The sequence below is a fragment of the Oikopleura dioica genome, chromosome 2 (genome assembly GCF_907165135.1).
Source record: "Oikopleura dioica chromosome 2, OKI2018_I68_1.0, whole genome shotgun sequence".
Taxonomy (NCBI): domain Eukaryota; kingdom Metazoa; phylum Chordata; class Appendicularia; order Copelata; family Oikopleuridae; genus Oikopleura; species Oikopleura dioica.
Genome location: NC_137292.1, coordinates 2042672 through 2060193, shown reverse-complemented (window position 1 = coordinate 2060193; position 17522 = coordinate 2042672). Strand labels below are relative to the sequence as shown.

At 40.9% G+C, this 17522-nt stretch overlaps 2 protein-coding genes across 2 annotated transcripts; one reads left to right on the top strand and one right to left on the bottom strand.

Annotated features, from left to right (window-relative positions):
- The first annotated feature begins 2793 nt into the window (after positions 1 to 2793).
- On the top strand, positions 2794 to 15546 carry LOC145697568 (slit homolog 1 protein-like). The gene is made up of 15 exons (XM_081774790.1): positions 2794 to 2845; positions 4449 to 4596; positions 9302 to 9373; positions 9585 to 9656; positions 9759 to 10118; positions 10266 to 10829; positions 10916 to 10987; positions 11230 to 12103; positions 12270 to 14268; positions 14310 to 14421; positions 14483 to 14512; positions 14683 to 14813; positions 14863 to 14935; positions 14979 to 15104; positions 15150 to 15546. The coding sequence occupies exons 1-15, from the start codon at positions 2794 to 2796 to the stop codon at positions 15238 to 15240; spliced, it is 4776 nt and encodes a 1591-aa protein (XP_081630916.1). The 3' UTR covers positions 15241 to 15546.
- Positions 15547 to 15635: 89 nt separating this feature from the next.
- On the bottom strand, positions 15636 to 16875 carry LOC145699377 (uncharacterized). Its single transcript, XM_081776646.1, has 6 exons — positions 16731 to 16875; positions 16506 to 16688; positions 16359 to 16461; positions 16103 to 16319; positions 15917 to 16058; positions 15636 to 15869 (listed from the first exon to the last, which is right to left on the bottom strand). Exons 1-6 carry the CDS (start codon positions 16863 to 16865, stop codon positions 15666 to 15668), a joined length of 984 nt encoding a protein of 327 aa, XP_081632772.1. The 5' UTR covers positions 16866 to 16875; the 3' UTR covers positions 15636 to 15665.
- Positions 16876 to 17522: the final 647 nt, after the last annotated feature.

The following is a 17522-nucleotide window of genomic DNA, read 5'->3' as shown; positions in this document are numbered from 1 at the left end:
CAGAAAACAGTATAGTTAGAACCTTTCCTGTACTCGCCGTGTCCCTTTCTCTTCTTTTTGATCTTGCAGAGCATCCAAACCGTTACAATCAACACTTTTTCCGAGGATCAATAGTATTAGTTCATTAAGTTTAAGATTCTCAAGAAGATGCACTTTGATCCGCTTTTTCCTAGACAGAACAAGACAATCCCCCCGATCAATAGCATGATCGGGAGAGCTCCATTAGATAGAATTTTATCACGAAAGTAGAAGTAGATGTCGAGCCAGAATTCTCGCTCCCAGATTGAGTGGTTTGTTGAATGTTTATCGAGAATAACTGAAATAAAGAGTTGAAAAAGCGTCTCCTCGAACTCAGTTACCGTCAAAATCACCGGATCCATCTGCGGAAAAATACCCAGTCGTCATTTCTGAGATATTTCCTTGTGCTGTCGTAAGAGTTTCTTCCAAATTCGTTTCATTTTCGTGTCCAAAATCTACCAGAACTTGTTTTGTCGTATTCTCCAAATATTCTTCTGTAAAATTCATTCTCACTTTTTTCACTTTGTTTTTCTCTGCTTTGAAACGGCTTTCTCCTCGCTCGCGTCTTTTAGTCTTATCAAAACTGATAACAATTTAACCACTTTCTCACAGCGGCAAAAAATGACTAACAAACTCAAAAAAGGGCTTTTTTGACGACTTCCGCGAAAGAAAAAGAGGAGAACGCTTTCGTGTTTTTCGCAGTATTGATTTGGAAAGAAGGGATTTTCGGCGATGCCCCGCGGCGTGAACCAAATCGTCTCGAGGCCGCTATTATCTTGAGTAGAGAGATTAGGTCACAAACTATTGGAAAAGCGGTGATTGACCCGGGGGAGAAAAGGAAGCATTTGTTGACTGATGTTTGGAAGTTCTGGCTCTTCTTTTTGTTTCAAAGATGCTTAGATGGAGACTTTCAGAGTCTCTAGAACTCTGTTATGCTTTAATGACCTATTATTATTACAAATGGGAAAGAGTAGTTTGACAAGTAAGGAACAATCAATATACGATTTATGCATCAAGGATTTATTAATTGAAGATATGTGTCTTTTCGGCTCGGGTCCAAAAAAGTAAATCTTAGATTTTCATATTATCATCTATTTTTGAGCGATAAATAATATAATTTATATTCTAATGTTTAGATTACCAACTGGCTCTATTCGGCACAAGAAGCCACTCATAAAGAAAAAAGGCGTTTTTGTAATCGACGAGAATCAAGAGCTAGAATTGGCATCGGAAGCAACAGGAACAGGTTCGATCATTTTTATTTCGCAAAGAAATCCAGAATTCTTGAATCTAAAAAGGCATTGAGCTACATTCAAATGGAGACGTCAATCGACAGCAGCGAAATTTAAACATTTTGAAAGAAAAACAACCGGAAATATTTGAGATCCAAATCACTGTCTCTGATGGAGAGCGAGAAACAACTCAAGACAGCTACTTAAAATACACGAATTTGGAAAGAACGATGAGTTACCTAGGGAGCATGCGATCCAAGACTTCTTTGCTTTCTCGGATGTCTTCTTTGAATGTCAAGAGCGAGGAAAGTCTTCAAAGTGAGAACAGTCATCGAGAGAAAATCTCAATCAAAGACATCTTCGACGACATTGGAAAAAGCAGGGACGACGCAGAAGATTCAAGGAAAGGGTTTCAACAAGTTTTCTTTTTTTTAATTTTTTTCGCTTTCCTTGTTGATTTCACCCTTCTCAGAAAAACTCTTTCCCTGGAAGTCAATCGCAAGTCAGCATTAAATTTAAGATCGCACACGAATTCTACCCTGAAACTTTCTCCTCATCCTTCAAACAATCTTCTTGTATAAACTTAATTTTTATGTAATAAATATAATTTCATAAACTGTTTGCGTACCGCTAAATGTCCTGGGAAGCGAGTTTGAAAGCCGCCCTTTTTGGAAAACCTTTGAAAAGAACAAAGGGAGGAAATCTAAAGTGAATTTAATTGAAGGTCAAAAGGAAGGAGAAATGGACATTTTTTCTTTTATTTGATCAGGACAAACGAAATGATCCATGGAATTTCAGAAAGAGCACATTCTTCGAGAGCAGACTCCTTTCTCCGGTCGGATGCCGTCGGTCACTTTTACAACGTAGCAAGTGCTGAAGCCTTGAAGGCTTTGAGGCTCTCAGTCACTTGGATCGCCACTTTCATGTGGCGGGCGCGATTGCCTTCATGCGGAAATTCATCTGTCATCAGCCCGTGCCCCTCTTCTGATCTTTTTTCTTTCAAGACAGGACTCTGAAAAGTTTTTACTTTTTACGTAAACGGAAATCCCGATAATCTACTTGTAGTTTGAAGATAGCCATTTAAGCTTCAAGTTGAAGCCTTCAACTTTGATATTTATTGCGAAGAAGAATCTGCCTAGGAAGATAAAATAAGGGCATCACAATGTTAAATCCTTAGGGAAAATTCTAGTTTAGGATATTTTTTTCTTCGCACTTGATCTTCTTTAAATTCTTTCGACGACAATTGCGTGGATAGAAAAAGCGACCACCAAAGACGAAAGAGGTGGTATAAAAAGTGACGTCTTCTATGTTATCAGCTGTTGAACAAGCACTTGTGATAGAGCAGCAACCTTGGCCTCCCCTTGTTGCTCAACTTGTTGCATTTTGATTCAAGTTCAGAGTTTAAATTGCTGCTTCAGAGTCATTGAATCTCAATTTACAAATTTACAACAATCGTGAGATCGCCATTATCACCTCATAATTTTGCTGCAGATGGAGATGTACAGTGTTTTCAACAACCTGTAACTCAGCAAATTTAATGAAAATGACCTTTTTCTGTGCTGAGGGGGAAATTGCTGAGTCGGGGCATTCCGGTCGTAAGAGCTCTGGAAATTTTATCGCCTCTAATCGATGGAGCCTGGAGTCTTGTTTTGCGGCACCTGTCGACTTTCCTCTGGAATCAACCACTCCACCCTGTCAGTATAAATCGTCCCCTTACGTTCCACTCGAGGGGCCAACACGTTTTACACAAATTTTACAAAAATAAAGCAGATTTACAGGGCTAATTCGAATCAACAAAAAAGCCAAGCCAAAAAGCGTCTCGCCTCGCTTGAGACAGAAATCCCTTGATCTTTTTTTGAATGATTTCAGACATAACCAGATCATCATTAATTTTGCCTTTGTTGGCGATTTTATTGACCTTTTTTATCGGAAAATTTTCAAGGAAGAAGATTTTTCCCTCAATTTTTTCTGAAATAAGACTTTTTAAAAAGACATTTTCGCCCCTAAGTTCAACTCGAGCATGACAAACTAAGCAATTAGCCAGAGATGTACTCTGAGAGGCGGCCCGTCGCGAGTTCTATTGATCGGGAAATTCAGACAAAGCCTTCTGAAAATTCCTTGAACGTGAGAAAGTGGAGCTTGTGCCTTTTGTGATATCCGAAACAAACGATTATCTCCTTCAGTTGACACGTCAGTCGCTCCACCGTGAACTACCCTAGCGCTAGAATTTCAGCAAAATCAGCATATGCTGTTGTGTTCGAAAAAAGCTTAGTTTTTTTTAAGAAATGAGCTTTTATATTTCGACCTTTTCGAAAATTACCTTTTTTACTACAGTAAGTGATTTTTTATTTAGTTTTTTAGCAATATATTCAAGCTACAGGCTGGGCTTATTTGTGACGAGATAAGGAAAGGCTGATACAATGCTTGAGCAGCCTCTATCATAATTCCTTTAATCCGCCAGCATTGTTGATTTGAAGCGCGCGCAATAACCTCCAATAAGAGACATCCAGAATGATTCAACCTGTGGGTCGGATGATAGGAATTTTCGATAATAATGGCGTAGGGCCGCTATCAAAGGCCCCGCTATCTCGTCACAAATAAGCCCAGCCTGTAAATGATCGTTTTTATCGATATCAGTTCCGAATATTAGCACTTTTTAGGAAAATTAATAAAATAATAATGAAACTTTCAATGAAAATAATTAAATTTATCATTCAATTAAAAAAAATTATCACGCGAAAAAAAAAATTTTGCGGCGGCGCTCGATGCGCGCATAGATGGCGGCCAGGAGCGAGCGGAGAGTCCGCTCCTGCGCGGCAACCTGGGCGGGCTCGAGCTGCGGATTACAGCATACGATAGCAAAGGAAAATCTATTGAGAACTTGTTGAGAACAAAGTTATTTTTTGAAAGTTTCATCTTTTTTCTTGTTTTTGAACATGAAGGTTTTTTGAAAAAGAGATTGGAAAAACAGAGATTTGAAGAAAGAAAAGTAAGAAGATAATAAAAAATGAAGCTGTTTTGGTTGTTTTCAGGAAAGTTTTTGAACAAGAAAATTTTCAACACTGGCGTTTTTCTGTCATTCCTGACATTTGACTTTTTTCTGACTCGAAAAAGTGACGGAAAAGCTACAAAAATGTTGGTTTTGAATCAAAAATGCGCATTTGAGTTTAATTTTGTCAAGTTTTAAAACAATCAAAGCCATTTTCATCCCTCAAAATGCTTCTGAAAAACACGGATGCGAAGAAAAACCGCTCAAATCGGGCAAAATCGAGCTTGATTGTTCCCGTCGAGGATTCTCCGACTTTCCCGAAATCTCCCGAAACGAAGCCCAGAACATTGAACGACTGTAAGTATTCGTCTGAATGAGTACTTATTGAGAGGGCTTGGCATAACTCAGCTAAGGTGGCTGTCTCAGCAGTGCTGAGTCAGCACTCTTTCAACAAGTGCTAAGCTCCTTGGGACAGAGAAATCATCTTTGCTTTGATCTTGAAAGGAAGAACAGAATCATAAATTTCTCCCGAGTTCGCCCTATCACGTGGTCTCGTATTTTACACGCATGAAATCAGAATCGAAACATTACGATAACTTATCTGGCTATCTGAGAAAAATCTTGGCAATGGGGGGAGATAGATTTCAGGTCGTAATTTTCGATCGAGATTCAGCACTTGATACTTCATTTTTCAATTTTATGCTTGTTTTATCGACCTGGATCATGTCATAAAATATACTTTTTGGGAAAAAAAGCTTTTTTAGAATGAAAGGAAATGGATCTGAAAACCCTCAGAAATTTCGTTTTTCATTGTATATACCCTTAAAAATAAAAATCATCGAACCCTTTTCAATCTCATTTTAACCTATCCATGTCTTATCCTCCCTTTCATGTCCCTCAAAAAGCCGTTACTCCCCCTCTCCCCCCTCTTATCCAAAAAAGAAACGATCTTCGTGGCAAAAAGTCCTTGCCGTTTTGAAAATTTGATGGAGCCTCAGGAACGATGCCTTTGATGAAAACCTATGTGATCGTTTTTTTATTGATCCCATAGTTGTGATTGATGTGTGAATTTTACTGCGCCACTAAAAAAAATTCGCGAGTCGTGATAATCGGAAAATAATTGACCCCCATTTTGAGATGGACTTTTAATGCCAAGCAGATGGGGCTAGAAATTATAAGCCCTCTTTTTGATACAAAAAATTTTTCATTCAACGAAAAAACAGGTCAAAAAGAGGTCAAAAAGTGCTCTAAACAAGCACTTTTTTCCTTGCATTTCATATTATTACTCTCGAATCGGAAAAATACGCAGTTTATTGTGATAACTATCAAGTAGTGCCCGTCAAGTTTATAATTTGGCGGTTTGCTTCCGGTCCGTGGTTTTGGCGTGTTCTGCTGTTGCTTTTCCGGGCACAAACATTGGCAAAACGCCAGGGTATGGACCTTAAAAACCAATACGGAATAAATTGATTTAAAAATCATGAAAAGTCAACTTTTCTTTAGTCATCACAGTTTCGAACGCCGGGTTCCTTCTGATCCCGGCTTACCGGTTTTCCGATCCTTCAATCCGGCCCCGGATCGGTCGGTCCTTCTTTTTTTCTCGATCTTCTTCCGGTTTTTCATTGAACCGGTAAACCACCAACAGATCTTGATGCTCCTAATCAGATTGATCAGATTCAACGCCGGAAAACAAGAAAAATAGTTGCGGATTCGAAACTGTTGAAGATGATTCGAGTCGATGACCTTTTTAAAGCAAAGAACAAGAACCAAAATTCGCGCTTTGAAAAATTCATATTTTGATTTTGAAAATGTTAACTCAACAGGTGCGCCGACCCAGGTGGAGTTCTGTGAGAGAAGGATCCAGCTGCTTCTGAGCAGCGGGGTGGTCTTTTTGAAATATCAAAAAACGATGATTTTGTGGCTCATTTTTTCACTTGCTCATTTTTTCACTTGAAGAAACGATTTATCCATGGGAAGTTGAGAAGTTTTTAATTTCTTCAAATTCCATGGGTAGTCTTGACCGCGGTTGCGCATGTTTTCGCGCGGTTTCTCTTTTTGGGAAGAGAAACGACTTTTACTTCGTTTTGACAGTGCGGATTAAGGGACATGACAGCTGAAAAAAATCATCGAAAATTTTGAAAACTTTGAGTGAGAGTCTCGCTTGACATTTGGGAGATTGCAGAGCTCGATACTTCTGAGCGGAAACGGATGCCTTCAAAGGAACCGCGCAAACAAGGACAAATCCCTATCGTCGAGGGGTGTTTATTCGCAAATTACGCTGGGAAATAGGAAAAACGCAAGACTAGCGGTAACACCAACAAAATTGTTGGTCGAAGGTCAAGGCGGAATCCACAGGTCATCATCTCATATTATGAACTGACCATTTTTCGGAGAAATTCTGCATTGAAAAAAAATCTAACTGTGACGCAGGTCATATAACTATCCATCCGGCGGAAACATAAAGCCGGAAAAGAATTTGCAATTCATCTGATAAAAAATGCTTGTAAAATATATTCGCACCCATTCAGTACTTTTTTCCTCGCCAAGAAATCATCACCTTTATCATAAAACTGCTAATGAATCATTAGTACTTGTTTTGGTCATTTTTTTTAATTCATTGCTCCAATAATGAATAATTTCCAATAAAAATGTAAAAAAGAGTACCGGCTAGTCACTCTTCAAACTGGCTGGGACGAATTCCGAGCAACATTCCAGCGGAAAATTATCTGACAGCGGATTACTTCCACTCATTATGGCTTGACAGCGGGGATTTCAGGGCGAGAGATATCCACTCTCTATGCTGATTTGCTGTCCTTGGGACAGCAGACTAGATTGGAAGGCTTTTGAGAATCTTCAAGGACTGTAAAAAATCATTCTTATTAATCTAACAGGCTCAAAAATTAGGTGATATGATGTCAACTCCATTAGGTTTCGTGCAAATACTTTCACTGTCCTGAAAACAATGAGCGTAATTACCATTTAGGATAATCAAATCTCCGTAAATTTTCCCCTCAAATTTGAGCAATCGTATTGAGAAAAGCAGCATATTTTTATTGTCCCTCGCGTGGCTTTATTTGGAATCAGCCATGCATCCGATCTTCTCGATTTGGTGCCGCTCCGAAAGACAGACACTGGGCTCCCCACTGGACTCGTCACAGTAAATTGAAAGGGCACCCGGCCCGTAATAGGCGGTAATTACTGACGTTTGGGAATGGGTGGTTAATTTTACAAGGTGTTGAATTCCCATTCATAATCAAAAACAAAATGCTAATGGGAAAATAAAGTCGAAAATCACCAGTTTTTCCTGTGTAAAAACCTGACTCAGGGCCCTGAAAAAGCCTGAATGAAAAGCCGCTTACAAGATTTTATTTTCAAAAAATGCGGCTTCTTTTATAAAAGCCGCTGCGCGGCTTTCAATTCTAGCGATTACAGTACCCTGACTCAGGTTTCTACGCAGATTGTCGAGATGTCGCTTCTTTCACCTTTTTATTTATAATTATTGAGTTGAATCTCGAAATATTTTTTCTCGAAACAACGAAGTTGTATTAGGGTTATCTAAAAAATAATACCGAGGTCATATAAAACGGCAATTTGGCGATAACCAGCTCACGCGACGACTCCCGAACCGGGCACCGTCAATTATCAAAATGTAGCTTCGAAAATCGCTCAAGCGAGAATCTTCGTTCTAGTGAACATGACGTTCGTGGTTTTCCAAAATTTACATGGCAAGGGGGTAAATCAGCAAGAATCATGGCAGCGTAATGTGTGTTTTTTGATGATGATGGTTTTGTAACGGATTTATGGAGCGATCTGATAAATCAATCATGTGACGTTTCATTCGCCTTTACTTCCGATGCCACCTGGAGACATCCAACTCGATCGCTCGGTCAAAGTCTGAGCCAAAAATTTTTGCCAAATGAATTTTCCTTCTTCATTTGCTCTCTTTCCCACTTTTTCATACGATCAGACAATCGAACTCGACCTGAAGTGCTTCGTTCAAGATGCCGATCTGTTTGAATCGAGAATCTTTCAATTTGAACTATGAATTTCGAATCTTCCAAAATTCTTCGAATCCTCGAAGCGCGGCTTGGAATTTTGGGCTCAAGGGTTTGCCCATCAATCTGGAGAAACAAGACTGGTAACAAGTTGGACACACTTGACCTGGGCGATCGGGCTCAATTAAGCCCTTGCTCCCTAATTCGCGAAATACATGCGAAACATGACAGGTTTTCCAATTTCTCATTTGCGCCCCGAGTTCGAGCTGATTATTTTCCAATCTTTGAATTTCCTTTTCCAATTATGACGTCGACCAAAATCCCACTGGTTTCAGAAGCTCTGTCAGTGGTTTTAGTTTGTCCATTGGAATACGAAATTGGGCCGATTCTGAATCCATAGTTCTTCCGTTGGGCGGACAAAGCGCCGTCCGGAGTCAAATACTCGTCTGATAACGCCTCCCAAAAGCACTCTTCAAGTGGGAGACAATAGCTCGTGTGAAGTTGAACGTTTCTTTCCGACTCGCTTCAAAGGAAACTCGATTATAACTGTTAATAACTGTATTTATTTTACAGTTTGCTTTTTGAACAGACAGATTTGAGCTGAAACTTCTCGAAAATCAACCCCATTATTCATCAAAATTAACCCTTGGCCCGAGATTTGCGAATGTTGAAGCAGCCTTGAAAATATTCTGCCCAAAATGTTGCCACAGTCCCATCGTAAATAACCCCTCGCGCCGCCAGACTGCTTTACCCCCAGTCGCCGACCGCGATTTATTACAGTATTTCATCTGACTTTCGCTCTCTCTTTATCTTTTCTTTTCTCGGCACTTGGAGGAGAGCCATGATTTTCAAAGTTCTCCAGCTGCGTGATAGTCGCGAGTTGAATGAAACTAATGACGATTGGTGCGATTTAATGACCCGGGATTAAATTATTTCGGATTCGCCCTAAAATAATTGGAAAAGCAATTTGAACCAGGACCTAAGATAACCTTTGCAATATCGATAAAAGGCAATTTACCAACAAAATTATGAAAAAGTAAAGATTTCATAATCAAACATGCATTTTTAAGGGATCTTCGAGGCAACAACCTGACGAACATCTACCGAGAAGCTCTGCGCTACTTCGTCAATCTCAAAGTTCTGTAAGTACTGTTCGTCTTATTGGCTTTCCGCCACTTTGACAGAGGAAAAGGGACAAATTTACGTTTCAATTATTTCATTATTTGCGCTCACGCTGGGCTATTCAGCGCCATTTGATAGATGGAGGACCTCCTGGACGGAAAGATGACCAGGTCTAGATCATTCGTTTTTGTCCTCATTTTTCCAACCAAAAGTGTTAGAAATTAAATTCAGGAATGTCGGGCAGAATCAAATCGACCACATCGACCAGCAATCCTTCGAAAAGACTAAAAAACTAACTCGACTGTAAGTAAAAACAATAATCTGAATTCCCCCTTCCGGAATCAATTCAATCTCTTACGATTTGGCAGTGTGCCAGCACCATGTTCCATGTCATGTTCTGTTTAGGTACCTGGACGACAATGATCTCACCCGGCTTCCGTCGAAGCTGTTGCACCAACTCAAGCGTCTTCAAAAATTGGATATTTCCAACAACGGCCTTTTATCCTTAAACAAACGGCAATTTCGTCGCTCCAAAAAGCTCAAGACCATCCATTTGACCGGCAACAAGCTCTCTTGCCTCGACGAAAACTTGTTCAACTCCTGCCGACGATTGCGAGAGCTCCATTTGAAAGAAAACATGATCAGTTTCTTCCAGCCAGGGATCTTCGACAAGCTGAAAAAGCTGAAAGTGCTGAGCGTGGAGAAATTACCGCTTTACTGCGACTGCCAAATCAGCTACTTCATCAGCTACTTGGACAGTAAAAGGTGAGCCCAGAGTCAGTCGACCAATGCTCGATCAACATCTCGCGGTCGCGCTTAATTGAAGACCACAACAGAAAATTACCTTGATCAGGGTCAAAATCACTCTTCAAATTGCTTTTAGCATAACATGTTTCTTACCACAACTTTCAGGAGATCAGATGAAATCGCCCCTTACACGACTTGCTCCGGCGGGCGCCTCAAAGATGGCGACTTGTCGATGCATGAGCTTATCCGGGACTTGGACCCGAGCCGACTTTACTGCCCGACTTCGTACGATGTACCGGACTTGCGAAAATGCCCGGAAGAACCAACTTGCCCCGCAGAGTGCACTTGCAAAGAAGCAACTTCGGATACAATCCATATGAATTGCCGAGACAAGCGACTGCAAAAAGTTCCAAAGCACGGGCCTGAAAACGTCGTCAACCTGATTCTTGAAGACAACGAGCTAACTGAACTCCGCGCCCGCGAGTTCACCCAATATCGTCGAATCCAGGGACTCGATCTTTCAAAGAACAAAATCGAAACAATCGACGAGAAAGCGTTCGATGGCCTGGTGAACCTGCAAAAACTGTATTTGTACGAGAATCAATTAACGAGTATTGGCCCGGGCACCCTCAACGGGCTCAGAGGGCTACAGACGATCATGATGAACAGTAATAAGCTAAAGTGCTTACCAGCTGATTTGCTCAACGATCAGCGCGGCTCATTAATAATGTAAGTCTTCATTACTGACAATTAGCATTTTTGCTTTTCATTTTTTTTTCTTCCTTGATTTCAATTTCAATACTTTTTTCTTTCAGTGCTCTTCACAACAACGAGTTAACAACGCTGCCAAATGGTTTCTTTAGCTCGAATAAGAAGATTCAAACCCTGTAAGCCCTTCATAATTTGCGTCGTCTTTTTGAGCCGAGATTCAGCTGAGTGAACTTAAAACTGATCTACTCTCAAAGGCGCCTGATTTTCACGAAAAGACACATTTTTTTTAACAATCTCGCTTCTTTCATTGTGCCAGGGCATAATAGCAGATGTGTTACTTCGCCATTGTTTAGCGGATAATGAGACTAGTTTGAGTTACCGTGAGTTCAGAATTTAAAAATTGACACATTTGTTTCAGGATGCTGTTTGACAACCCATGGAACTGCGATTGTCAGCTGAAATGGCTTGCTGACTACTTTGATTCTTCTCGAACCCGAGCTCAGCGGGCCAAATGCGCTGGACCAGGAAATAAAGCCGGAACTCTTCTGCAAAATCTCAATAAGTCCGACTTGAAATGTTCTCGCTACGAAGAAAGAACAGTTTCCACATGCGACGTGAAGTGCCCTCGGGGCTGTTCCTGCGACGCACGCTCCGGCCAAGTCCGATGCGTTGGTCAAAACTGGAGCAGTGTCAATTTCCCTTTCCCCAGCTTCATGACATCTTTGGATCTTTCAAACAACCGTCTGAGAGAATTGCCAAAGAGTCTTTCCAGATATTCTCTGAAAGAACTGATCTTGAAAAACAATCAGCTGGAACTGACCGTCGATATGTTCAAGGACTTCAAAATGCTGGAAATCCTCAAGCTTGATTCAAACGCCATCAATGCTTTGCCTCAATTCGCTTTCTCCGGGCTCTCGAATCTCAAAGAACTGTCGCTCCGAGAGAACCAGATCTCCTGCATCGCCAATGATACCTTCATGCCTTTCGATCTCGAAAAGCTCTCCCGCCTCGACCTCTTCCAAAACAATCTTCAAGAAATCGGCGACGGAACGCTCCAGCAATTCAAAAACTTGGAATACTTCAACATCATGAAAAACCCAGTCAACTGCAATTGCCTCTTCCAAAGCACCGCGAAATATATGCAAAGCGTCAAGAATCAAATTGCGCTGGGCTTCCCGAAGTGTAACGAGCCACAGTATTTGCAAGGATATTATATTTTGGATATTCCACTTAGCGACTTGAAATGTGCGCAAGGCGAGACGGACCATGTTAAATGTCAGACTGGATCGAAGGTGAGAAAAATATAAAAAAGAATAAGAAACCATAATCAAAATATATATTTTTTTAAATGGTGTTTAATTTGCAGCTCTTATTCGGAATAATCACTAATAAACTAATATCGAAGCAAGGCATAATCCGACCCTCTTGAAAGAACAAGACTTATAATGTCAATTCTAGTGCCCTCGAAAATGCCACTGCAACGAAAAAACCAAACTCGTCGACTGCTCCAACCGCCAACTCACCTCAATCGAACTCGAAATGATTCCCACTGATACCAAAGAACTTCTCCTCAAAAACAACCAAATCGAGTCCCTCCCCGAGCTGCAAAATTTCAAAGAACTAGTCCTCCTTGATCTCAGTTCCAACCGCATTCGAGGCATTTCTCCGAACACCTTCTCCCTGCCAAAATTGAAGTTTCTCATGCTTGCTGGAAATCGGATCGGTTGTTTGATCGAAAACTCGTTCGCTGGTCTGCCAAATTTGAACATGCTGACGTTGAACGAAAACAGAATCAAGAGAATCCCAGAGAGCGCGTTTCCTTCTTCTGTGCTCAACTCCATCACTAGAATTTCCCTGTCAGACAATGAGCTCGACTGTGATTGCAAACTGGAATGGCTTGCCAGGTGGATACAGCAGGCACATACGGAGACGGGTGAAGCAACCTGTGCTAGTCCTGGACGACTCAAAGGCGCAACTTTGATCGATCGACAAATTCCGCCAACGATGAGGCAATTCTGCGACAGTGACAACAACGAGGACCAATGCAATGTCTGCGCTTCCAATCCTTGCAAAAACGATGGCAAATGCCTCAACTCTAGCTCCTCTCCTTTTTCCTTCCAATGCATTTGTCCAAAAGGTTTCAAGGGCAATACATGCGAACAAAGAGCTATTGCTGATCCTTGCGCTGACTCACCTTGCTTTAATGGAATCTGCCGCTCTGGTTTGAGCGAGGACGAGCCGCAAAACTACTGGTGCGATTGCTTAACTGGCTTTGGTGGGCAACACTGCGAGGAAAAGATCGACCTTTGTGCTACAAAATCTTGTCCAGCTGATTCTATCGGTTGTGTAGATTCGATCAACGCGCCACAATGCCTCTGTCCGGAAGGTAAACTTCTCTCCCTCGATGGATGCAAGCATGAGGACATGTGCATCTCTCGAAAACCCTGCCGAAACGACGGTCGATGCATTCCATCTCTTGGCGGCTACGAGTGCGAGTGCCCTCGAGGCTGGACAGGCAAAGACTGTGATCGACCCCAAAGTCCATGTCAATCTTCCGATGGCAGTCCTTGCTTCAATGGTGGCGTTTGCCAAGTTACTCACTCTGCGCCTCTTTTCTCCTGCAACTGTCCGAGCAATTTTACCGGGCAATATTGTGAGCTCGAGCGTCGATACGAGGTCTACATGAATGACGGCACTCAACAAATCCAGCGTGATGAGAGATGCAGAAATGGTCATTCATTCGACAAGAAAACCGACAGCTGCAGATGCTCCAATGGTTTTTCTGGACAACAGTGCGAGAATATCGAAACCATTTCTCTCTCTGAAAAAAGAAGCTACTCAAAGATCGTTCTTCCGACTCCTGCGTTTTCTTCAAGCTCAATCATGCGCACAAGATCAACCATCAATATCACTTTGACCATTCGCCCTGAAAGGAAAAGCGGAATTATTCTTTATCTCGGCGACGGGGAGAAAAATGACTTCATCGCGGTAGAACTAATTTCCGGAATGATCAGAGTTCGCCACGCAGATGTAGCGCTCTTCCTCGAGAAATCACTTGAAATCGATGTGGAGCATCGCCTTGAAGTTTTCATCAATAGAACTGCTGTCAAAGTTAAACTCAACGATCTGACCACCTCAGCGCTCAAGGCGAAACCGACCCAGATCATCGACCTTATTTACTCCGGTGATCTCTTCACTGGTGGTCTTTCTTCGACCCTCTTCGCCAAAGCACTCGCCGCAGGGCATATCACAAAGGAATCAGGAAGCTTCTCCGGCTGCATTGGTAAAATCAGCGTCAACGATAAAGCGATGTACTTCACCGGGGCGGAGAATTTGAAAAATGTCGCCCTGGGCTGTACTTTCAGACCGAGCTGTGTGGACGGCGCCAGTTGTGAGCATGGAACCTGTGTGAGCGCAGGGAACAGAAAAAGTTGCAAGTGTCAGTCTGGATGGACAGGTAAAGAATCGTCTTAAAGAATTGAATTCATTGATTTTTAGGTCCCTTGTGCAGTGTCAAGAAAGACGAATCCGAGTGCGAGGCAAACTGCGTCAACGGAAAATGCATCACGATTCGAGGAGAAGAAACTTGCCAATGCTCCAACGGATACAGGTAAGAATATTTTCATTGTTTTTGCCTTCATTTTTTCTGTTGTCTGACACTCGCAAATTAGATCCAAAAAGAATAGATACGGTCGCAAAAGGTAAAAAAAAGATCTTGAAAACCGCTTTTGATGCTTTGCTAAAAATGTTAATTTTCCGCTGCGCTTGTCGAAAAAGTTTGATCGAAGAAACAGTTTGCCGATTTTCTTAACTCTCAATAATAATGACTCATTCCAAAAATTATTTTCCCAATCAAAACTCAATTTTCTAGTGGTAAAGAATGCACGATAAAAGACCCGTGTGTGGGCTACGATTGTGGACATGGAAGATGTCAGATCGGAAGGAGAAACAAGCCAGTTTGCAAATGCCAGAGAAATTACTCCGGAGATCGATGTGAAATTCGTAAGTTACTTTTGATTTTGTAGAAGAATCTTTTTCAATCAATTTTTAGGGGAAAACAATTGCAAGCTGAGAAAGCACTTTGGAAGCTATTCTTACTCTGAAAGCAACAGTATCTATTGCAAGTAAGTTTCTTCCCTAATTTTCCTTTTATTCATCCTTTTCTAGAATCGAGGGAATCGAGAGAAACTGGTGTGAGGGACGAAGAATCAAGCACAGTCGGAAACAACTCTGCCATACTGGCTACGAATGCGTGGAGCAAAGTGAAGATCGAATCCTCACACTCACTTGCAAGTAGGACCCTTTTCTCTTTTACACGATTTTCATCTCTTTTCATAGCGACGGTTCAACGATCATGAAGCCAGTTCCGTTCGTCAAAAGCTGCAGTTGTCGCCGCGCAACGCGCCAGAGCTCGTTTTTCCTCAGCTGAAGTCTCCAAAATCTCCCGAAATTGAATTCATGACCTCCAGTGACCTCAAACCGCCTTCTTCATTGCCCGAGCTGATTCTTTTATAAAACGTCAAGCCACAGAGCCTCTTTCAGACTCGTTCTTCCCAAAAACTGAAAATCACTTTTTCACTATTTCTAGGCTTCAAAAAGTTCCAAAGCTAAATAATCTTCCTCTATCTGTTTATTCAATTCCTACTTTACAAACCTCAGTTCCTGAAAAAAAAACTTTAAAACTGTATAGAAAAATCCTGTTTTGTAAATATTTCTCTGTAAATAAAATATAAGTCTACCTAGGCAAGGAACCTTTGCTAATATCCTCTCTCATGAAAGGCTGAATATCAAGCATGAAGATGATTTTTATTATATATCTTCTACAGGATGCGTGATTTTTGAGCTTTCAGGGTTTTAAAAACAAGAATCGATCTCTATTTCAAAAACGACTGGAAGGGTGCTTTTGTCAATAAGCCGAGCAATCACTTTTGTCTCGATAACTTCATCATTGGAAACTTGAATTCTTTCAATCGGTAAAAGTCCATCCGAATCCTCGATTTCTCTGGGGACAATGTAGATATAGTCGCCAACCTTCAATGCTGAAGCCTCGGCCTGCGACTTAAAATATTTTAAAACAAGAGATCTCAAACCAAATCTATTCTTACATGTTGAAGGTATCCAATAAGGTCCCAAATTCCTTCTTTCAAAAGCCAAATATCGCGATTTTCTTCTGATTCAGCGTCTCTTCCGCCGACCATAAGCATTGCTCCACTGTCAAGTCCAGTCAATGTATGTCGGTAAATTTTTCTAAGTTCTTTATTATTTTTTGGTTTTTTTAAACTTAGGATAACTTTGGGTGATCTGCAAGCTCGTTCCATCCAGATGAGGAGTAAGTCTCTACTTTCTGAAAACTCCAGTAAAAGGCACTTCCAACCGTTGTTGGCTGCCCGTTATAGTAACCAAAGCCGCCAAAATGATGCTCGTATTTTGTGGAGTGAGTGGATGTCGATTCAACTGTGTCAAATATCTCACATTTTTCTCTGTGGTTTTGGGCAAAGCAGATTAATGCTTGGAAAAGAAATAAGTATAAATTTATGAAACTCAAACCTTTGTGGCCATTTTCTATTGCCAACGCTGCAGGAGCATATTCGTACGAGTTAATGAGTCTAATAGAGATCTCTGACAATCGACAGCTTTCCAGTTTTGCGATCTAAGGTTAACTTGAATTCATTCGTATAATTTTGGGATATTTACTTTGTGAGAATCCGAATAGCCCCCGAAAATGTACATCGTTCCCTGTACAACTGCGTAAGCACTTGTGTCGGCAAAATTTTGAGATGGTGCGAAAACAAAAGTCCTTTCTAAAATTTCTCCATCGCCGGAGAAAGTGACAGAATTTCTCAATCGCTTAGCAAGAACCAAAATTCGGACATTGCTCTGCTTTGAAATTATTTATTCGATCAAAAAATTTTAACAGACCGGGTGGCTTGGATCAAATGGAGTTGTTGAAACCGTAGAATTAGTTTGAATGCTAGTTTCTGTTGAAGATTGAGTTGTTATTGTAACGGAGAAAATTGAGAGTAAGACAATTTTCTTAGTCGATAAAGTAACCATATTTCCCTTGTCAGTATATTCTCTACACTGTTGAGTGAACAGAAAAATACCGCACTGAATTCGTGTGTTGCTGTTTATTCAAGTCTTTCGCAAATGTCATGTACAGTCGACTCTGGCAATTACGAGCCTTTTTTTGTCGGGAATTTTAGGCAAACGGCGTCAACGGAAAATGCAGAATTTATTGGTTCAGACATTATACGGTAAGAGGTCTTTCTTCTGTAATTTTTTGCTATAACTTAGAGCAAAGAATACTTTTAGTCTATAAGTACTCTTGATTGGTGCGCCAAGAAATAATTGATCTCACTTCGACTGAATATATTTCATAAAACATTCAAAATAACGATATTTAACGACTCCATTCCAAATATTTCTTCTAAGCTTTGCCTTGAAGATAAAAAATCTTGCTGATAATTCAACCAAGTAATGAAAAATTGTCATTTTAAATTATTCAAAACGACTTTCAATCAACTGTCAGTCTAATTATCTGATTTCAAATCTCCAGCAAATGGACTGAATGAGAAAAAAAGGAGTTTATTCGAGACCCCAAATGAGCCTCGTAAATCGTTAGAGAGAAGAAAAGCTCGAAGTTCAAAATGATCGAAAGTAAGAACTTTCGAGCTAATCCCAGGCTTGTTGATAACTCTAAATTGTGGTCGC